General features: G+C 43.4%; 1 protein-coding gene across 1 annotated transcript; it reads right to left on the minus strand.

Moving 5' to 3' along the window:
- Positions 1-4,675: 4,675 nt before the first annotated feature.
- On the minus strand, positions 4,676-6,982 carry LOC110288198 (putative sperm motility kinase W). The gene is given in 2 exon segments (XM_021154614.1): positions 4,676-4,914; positions 5,581-6,982. Coding segments are annotated over 2 exon segments (1,641 nt in total).
- Positions 6,983-8,581: the final 1,599 nt, after the last annotated feature.

An 8,581-nucleotide genomic window follows, 5' to 3' on the forward strand; every position in this document is an offset into this window, starting at 1 on the left:
TTCCTGACCAGTAGACCAGTGTGAAGTTAGGCAAAATTTCAAGAGCTTATCTTCTACAATCACTGTTCTAGGCTAAGTAAGCCCTATGAACCCTCCAAAGTGTGGCAGCATATANGTATTCTGTGTATAGTTGTNCCCATTTCCCTCCAGATTGNAGGTNCTCNCCTGTTAGGAGACAGATATGGTTCTGAGAAAACTCTGCACACTGAGGCTCCTTAGCACACAGATTAAACTGAGCCAGAATGCATGGACTATGACTTCTGTGATGGGAGGGATACAGGACTAAAGGCAGGCTGCAAATACAACAGCAGGGAGGGGACCTAGAGGAAGGAGGGGGTGGAGCTGTTCTGCCCTCATGTAGGAAATCTGATGAGAATGAGAGAAATGAGTATTGTTGTGGTATTTCTCTACAGGCTTGGGCACAGATTTGACACATTCATGGGTAGATTGGACATGTTATTGGCTCAAAGTCCCATCTGAAACGATGCTGTGAGAGGCCAGGCCTGGGCCATGTTTCCTTATTAACTGTGGTTCCCTGTGGAGAAACCCAGGGTAGATGGTTTACCTCCTCCTGTGATGGAAAGAGCCTCTATTCTGGATAAACATGCACGCTGTACTCTGGATTTCCTGCAGGATTCTTCCTTCATTCTGCTCTCTCAGTCCACAGCAGGCAATCCCGTGTTTCACAATATATAAAGCTTATCCCATCAAAGAAGTAGGATATGTGAAAGGGACCTTGTAAGGCAGTAGTTTCCTGCCCTCCTAATTCCTCAAAACTTCCCACAGTTCCTGCTGCCTCCACAAACTCTGCTTCTAATGCCCTGCTGTCCATCTTGAGCTCAAATACTTTATTTAAGAAATTCTGGGGTACTGGCATTTTGAAAGCAGATTTTTAAAATTTCATACCCATCCATGGAAAACATTTAATGTGTCTGTTTCAATGTAATAAGACAATCTCAAAAAGAAAAACTTCATGAAAAACTTATATGAAGCAGATACAGGGAATCAAACACATGCCCAGCCTCAATTATGAAATTTTGACATTTTCAGAAACAGATCAAAATGAATGGCCTATGTGTCACAAGCCTTTCCACAAAGACACAAATGGTTTGTTTTCACTCATATATAAGTTAGATGGTTAGGAGCCTGAACATCAATGACAAAGCTGTAAGGACATGGAATAGGACAGTGGTGTCCTTGAGATGTTCAACAACATTTAGGGATGCAGACAGTTCACCTCTCACATTACAGACATGCCAGCGTGTGCTGCACAATGCTTTGGGTGTTTCAGAGCCAAGATTCTTGCATCCCTGGCTCCCCATTACCCAGCCAGGATGAACAAGTTTCTATGGTTTAAATATCAATCCAAAGTAGTTTGAGAAGCAGAAAAGCACTGTGGGACCCATGAAAGCCAGGCTAGAGTATGAATGTCAGCAGATGGTCAGACCATATCTGGGTGTTGGATCAAGAGAACAGGATGCTCTTCTTTGCCTTGGTGACCATGAAGTGAAAACTGCCTTCAACAATATAATACAGGCATCAGTTGTCTCAGTGGCCCACCTTGAGTCCTGATGTATAACCTCTTGGCTCAGATGAAAAAAACTCCATCAATCAGACTGGCTACCCAGTTTAGATTGTCCTGGGTTTTCATGGTGAGGTCACATGACTTGTGCCTGGACTGCAGGTGAGGAATCCACTGAAAGTAGGCAAGGTTATAGAGTCACATTCTGTGGCTTATTTTCAAGGATGTGTCACCTAGGGCACACTGGTATCTCTCCACAGAAGTATTCTAGATGAAATTCCCACCTTAAGCTACCCATTCCCATGAGAACATAGACTTTTTTTTCTAAAGGTTAGATTTGAGGTTTGCTCCTAGTTCATAATCCACCCTCATAATGGAGGGCAGTGCCTCCAGTTCAATTCTCTCCATGCCAAATGATAAAAGAACAGAACTGGCATGATTCTACATTGAAAAATTAGAAGAATTTATTATTGCTGCTGTCCCCTACTTAAATCAGGCAAGTACCTGTGTACAATCCTAGCACACAGGATACAGTGGTGTATTCTTGTGTGCGCCCAACTGGCCAGGAAGAATGACGCTGCAACAGGATCCTTCTGCACACGTTTATTGGGAGAGCTTGATTGTAGAGGTGAAGAGAGAGACCCCAAGCCCAGAACTGGTGCTGCNTATATAGGCCTAGGAGAGGCGTTCTCTCTCATCTGATTGGTTAACTTGTCTCTCATCTGATTGGTTAACTTGTCTCTCATCTGATTGGTTAACTTGTCTCTCATCTGATTGGTTAACTTTGGTTAATTCTCAAAACCTCATCTTGGCAAAAGAACCTTTACTGCCTATGTATGTGTGGTGGCCAGCAGTAGCCAACTGCAACTCTGCAACTGCCACTCTGTAACTGCCACTCTGTAACTGCCACTCTGTAACTGCCACTCTGCAACGGCTTCCCACAGTGTGTGGAATCTCTGTGAGTTTTAGAGCCACCTATTTTACATAAAGATTTCCAGAACAGAAAAAGAAAGCTATATAGTATGTTCCTGTCTCAAAAAATATAAAAGTTCAGGACAGGAAATTTTCCTATCTCATTTAGAGAATGCAACAGGACCCCCATTCTTTCAACAGCTCTAGCTTCACTGATGTGCAACAGAAACACAAGCTGACTCTGTCTGAAGCCACAGAAGTCAAAATTATTCTTGTCCACTATGGTATGGAAAGAGCTTTTTGTTTTGTCGACACAGGACTCACCAGATGATCTGGATTCTAGAAAGTATTAACAGCCAAGATTCCAGTCATATTGCCGGGAAGAATATTGAGTCAATGCTGTCAATATGCCCAAGTGCTCGATAAAAACCCAGGGACAGGTGGTCAGAATGGAAGCTGGCTGCCAAGTACAAAGGAGCAAATAGTTCCTGCCTTACCACATTTCTGCCAGCTCTCATTTTCTAATTGTCAGTAAACAACTAACACTTTCCCTCTGTGTATGGGATACTACCATAAACCACTTTATGGGTTCCTTTTCTCCACTATGCTAAGACCAAGTATCAGAGACTCATATTCTACAACAAATAGATACTATATTCAGCCCTACTTTCAAGTGCATGGTTTCCACAGATTAGGCCTCAGGATTCTCTGTGGAGCTCAGTTGCCATGTCAACCCAGTGATCTGCTTCTTACCTGGAATGTGTCCTGGAAAACACCTCACAAAACACATCACTAGGACTCCATACTCCACCAGTGGATGACATTTCCAACACCATGATCACCAATGGTTTTTCCTAAGCCTGAATTCTTGGTTGGCAATAGATACAATGTAGTACCTTGGCTGCTGTCCTCCTAGAGACAATACCTGGCATCAGGCCTGGCAAGGTCTACTTAATTTTCCATAGTGGAGCAGAACAATACTAAATGGATGAAAGAGGCTGTGAGGACAAAGACACAGGTACAATATGAATCAAATGATGGAGATGCCACACCTTCCATTTCATGTCCAGAACAAGAGAGTGTATTTAATGAGGCATCCTCCCACTTTTCTACCTTGACAGTAACCATCAGAGCAGGGCCTCTACACATGGCTTGTTCTGTCCTGACTACTCACACTGTCTGCAGGGAACATTTGTTCCTGGTCTTCCTTGTTCAAGACCCTGCCTCAGTCCACACATTCATCCATTTCTCCTTAATCATTGGCAGCAAGTATCTCAGCACACACTTTATTTCTCCCTCTACAGGTCCACTCATTTCCTCCTTTCCCTATCCCTTCCTCTTACCTCCATTTGTCTATTTCCCAGATCTAATAGGTCTTTCAGGGTTTCTGCTCTTCTTCCAAAGGACCTTCACAAGATATCTTGGGTGTAATCAAGTGATTAAAGTGGAGCGAAGCCTGAGACCTACAGACATGTCTGTTGTTTCCAGGGGTAGCTGTTTTAGATGCTGTGGAAGCCTTTTCCCACAAACATGACAAAACTGGGGATCTTAAACTTTTATCACGCCAATGCTGCATGTGACTACTCAGGGAAGTCCAGCAAGCAGTGTAGGTGTTCCAGTGAGCTGAATGACTACACATGGTAGCTGAGACTCTATATTTGGAGGAAGAATGCTATGACCTGTAGCCCTTATATCTTTTTACAGAGCACCTCTGATTTCTGCCTTGCATCCCTCTTGTTGCACAGCACAATACACTTTCCCCTCAAAAGAAGAAGAAAGAATCATGAAGGGCCTCTGTTACAGACATTGAACACAGACTTGATCAGTATTGAGGAGGATGGGACTCAACTGACCAATAGGGCTGCCTCCTTTTCCTGCCTCATGATAGCTCAGCAGCAGAGAACAGGATGATGATGTTTCAAGAGAGCATCCTGTTTGTATGCCTTGACCCATGCAAGGAACCATCAGTGCAGGCCCTTTTCTTCTTGTAGCTGGCCAAGCTAATCTACCCCCATTCTGTACTCCACGGGAAGTGTGTGAGTGCTCTTGATTGCCCCAGACTTCTACCTTAGGCCAACACAAGCATCTCTTTCATGCTGATTTAAGGACAGAATATATTCCTCACTCTATACCCCTCTCATTTCTTTTTACTTGCTCTATCCCATTTGCCAATTGTTCCCACGACCCCCTTTCACCTGTCTCCCTCCTTCCAGGGGACTTACATGTTTCTTGAAGTTCTTCTCAAAAGACAGTCAAGAAATAAGATGGAGGGGATAAAGTGACCAAGATGATGAGGCTCTTTATGTCAGAAGACACGTCATTTCTGGTTGTGAAGGCATCTGTTTTAGATGCTGTGGGCACTAGTGCTACAGCACACTCAAAGCTGAGGAAGAAGAGCCTCATCAGGTAGATGTTCCTCATGTCCTCCTTTCTTTCCAGCAAGCAGTGATGAGGCTGGAGTAAGATGAAGGAGATGCACACTGACAATTTAGACCAAAGGGCGAGAGAGACACAGAAGCCTGATGCCCTGTATTGGAGGAACACAGCACCATGGAGTTCTGTCCTGGTTTTCTGCTGTGGAGTCTCTCTTCAATAAGGCTGAAATTCTAGTCCATTTCGGTTTCCCCACTTCAAAGCAAAAAGAAATAAGAAAGTGCATCTATTAGTGACCTTGACAGAGACAGGACTTATTCAGCACTGACCTGACCTGATCTGCCAAAGCTCTTACCCTCCTTTTTCCTCAGTGAAATTTCCCCCTTTACCCAAACTGTACTTGGTCTCTTTCAACCCACTCTGCCCCATTCTACACTATCTGCTTGTGACTCAACTCTCCAGACATTTAAATGAGGGAAAAGCTGTGGAATTTTGCCATATAATATGCTAGATACCTTATGATCTTGTCCTATGAGAGGGTCCATCTTGTCATTTGCAATGGATATTAAATAGCATATCCTAACCACACTGAAATTATAAATCTGGGCAGCCAATCCAGCTTGTTTCCTAAGGGACCTCACTAGCCTATCTTTTCTTTGGTGCACCTAACACAGGAATTTAGGCTCACCATGGGGAGGGCACACAGCAGCAGCAGCAGCAGCAGCAGCAGCAGCAGCAGCAGCAGCAGCAGCAGCAGCAGTAGCAGCAGCAACAGCAGCAGCGCCATAGTGATTTCAGAGCACGGGAAATTCACTTCCAAACTGTGAGTGACCTAGATCTAGAAGCTGTGGGGCCAACGTGGGCTGATACTGGAGGGATATGCTCACCAAGCATGCTGTCCGTGGAATCTCTGTTGACTACAATATCCCCTGTAGCACTGTTAGTGATATCAGCTGTCACAGCCTCACTTTCTGGCACTGGGTCATCTGAATAGGGCATCCTCTCTGTGCAGGAGCTTTTGGTGAGTATGGGGTAACTTCTGCAACTCTTGCTTCTTCTTTTCACACTCTCATCCTGAAAGTGACTCTTCCTAGCTTCTATACAGGTTGAAATGGTAGGTTCACTGGCTCTCCTCTTCAAGTGGGGAAGGGGGATAAGGACACCTGAAGAGCTGCTATTGGCCCAGGGCTTCTCCACCTGCTGATGGCTGTCCCCATAGCTCAGTTGGTATTTTAAAATATTAAATGTTGTCATTACTTCATCTGTGAGTCGCCTATTTGTTAAGGATGACACAATGTCTTCACAGGTATAGCCAATGGTGCACATTGTGTTCACGATCCTGGGAAGTATTTCTTTTGTGGCAACCAGTCCATGGTTTTGAATGTGGCCCAGTCACGGACGTTCCACAAGCTGATGTATTGTCATCCTGTGCCAGGTAGGGACCCCAAGTAACCGTGCAATGATGATGTGACACAGAAATGACAAGTGGTAAGGAATGGGACACATTGTAGTAGTGATGATTCTGTGCATATCCTCAATGGTGGCTTCTACATATGGAAAGTGCCCTGTGACCAGAACATAGAGGACGATGCCCAAGCTCCACATGTCAACTGCCAGCCCATCATAGGGTTTCCTTGCCAAGATCTCTGGGGCCCTATAGAGTACGGAGCCACAGATCTCCTCCAACATCTGCTCTTCTGTGGTTTTAATTGCCATGCCAAAGTCACAAAGCTTTGCATTTCCTGCCGCATAGACCAGAATGTTTTCTAATTTAATATTGCGATGTGCAATGTGTCTTTGGTGGAGGAAGTGAACTGCTGACATGGCCTGCTGGAAAACAGGTCTAGCCTCCTCCTCTTTCAGACAGCCCAGTGCCCTGAGGTACTTCTCCAGGTCCTCTCCTGCCACATTCTCCATGGTCACATAAGTTGTTGTCAGTGTGTCAATCATGTGAAAAAATTGAACAATGTTCCTGTGTTCTAAAGATTGAAGGAGTTCCACCCTCGAAGTGATGTCAGCCATGCTGTTGATGTTTTTCTCAAGTGCCTTGACAGCCACCCGTATATGTGTGGGAAGGTGGCAGGCAAGCTTTACCTCCCTGAATGAACCACAACCCAGAGATGACAACATCCTGAAATCCTTTTCAAGGATGTTCTCTTCCATGTGGCTGGCCATGATGTTTCACTCAAGTTCAACCACCTACTCTCATATAGAACCAGGAATATATGAGGCTAGAAATAAAAATTAATGCAATTTTAGAATGAATTCTCTATCATGAACTCTGAGATCTCCCAAACAACCTAATGATGATCCTCAAGGATATAGAAATACCAGAAAATCCCAACCACAAACAAGTAGAGGAGGAATTCTAGTAAATGTCAGAGATGATTTCAGTGAAGGGGGCATGCAAAGGGAAATACTGGGAGTACAGCAATAATTAGCTGATTAGTTTCAAGACCACCATGCAAACTGTTCACATAACTGATCAAGTGAGACCTGATACCTTTTATAGAACAGAAAACAATAAACTGATGTTCTACACATGCTCTATCTACTATGACTACAATCCAGATGACCTTTCAGAGATGCTTCAATTTTTACGCTTCCAGAAATTAGAAAATATAAAAGGAGATTTTAGATATGTGTAAGTTTTGAAATAAGATGAAATAAAACATGTAAACACAAGAATCATAAGCAACACGTATGTGGTAGCAAAAAATGTAACTTCCATCAAAGCAGAGTCCAGGCCTCATGGATTCCCCAAATGTATAACGATGTTAGAGAAAAATTACTGGACTTACAGAAATTAACTCATGAAAGAGAAAACAAAGGACTATATTCAAACTCGTCCTTATTAATATTACCCTCATCCTACAACCAAATAATCACAATGAACAGAGAAAGCGTAAGCTCCCTTCCTTGTTGAAAATTGTTCATTAGAAAAAAATTGTTCCATCTTCATACTTCACATCCATTTTAGGAATAGACTACACAGCCCTTCATTTACAATCAAAATGGCCTCATCCAGAATGAAAGAACAGAATGTGACAAAGAAAATGAACAACAGCATAGCCTATAAGGGGTCTCTGGAGAAGGCTACATACTAAACGCTATGACCAGTGAACTCTTGAGGGATGAGGAAAGTCACTGCTAGTAGACATAGTTTGACTTGAAAGAAAGCAGTTCCACAAGCAGAAATGGGTTACATTTTTGTCTCTTGTGGGTAAGGAGGAAGGAGCCTGAGCTTTTTTAAAAGTCATACTATCAGTATAAACACATGGTGGGCAGAAGGAAATGTTCAGGAGATAATGATCAAAGTCCATGATATGCATGCCTTGGGGTTTCTCAGAGAATGAACCACCAATCAAAGAGAGAATATGGGCTGGACCTGGGTGTCTGCCACTCCCAGTACACATAAGTAACAAAGGTACAGCTTGGTCTTCATGTGTGTTCCCAACACCTGGAGCAGAATTGGGCAAAGATATATATGAGGGGGTATTGGGAGGAAAGTAGGCAGATTGGGATGTAAAGTAAATGATTAAAGTGAAATGGCTTATGTGTAACATACTTAAGTGCAATATAAATTTAGTGTAGTATATTATACTTATTTTGTAATTATGATTATTATAATTTCGGCATATAGTATACCATAATTTATAATCATAAATAGTAAAATTAGGGATCAGCGCCGGGGTAGCGGGAGCGCAGGGTTGCCTGACACCCGCCAGCTACCCACGACCCCCGCCGCAGGATTTTGGGACTGCTGGTGAGTGG

Source organism: Mus caroli, unplaced genomic scaffold, assembly GCF_900094665.2.
Source record: "Mus caroli unplaced genomic scaffold, CAROLI_EIJ_v1.1 scaffold_14569_1, whole genome shotgun sequence".
Classification (NCBI taxonomy): Eukaryota; Metazoa; Chordata; class Mammalia; order Rodentia; family Muridae; genus Mus; species Mus caroli.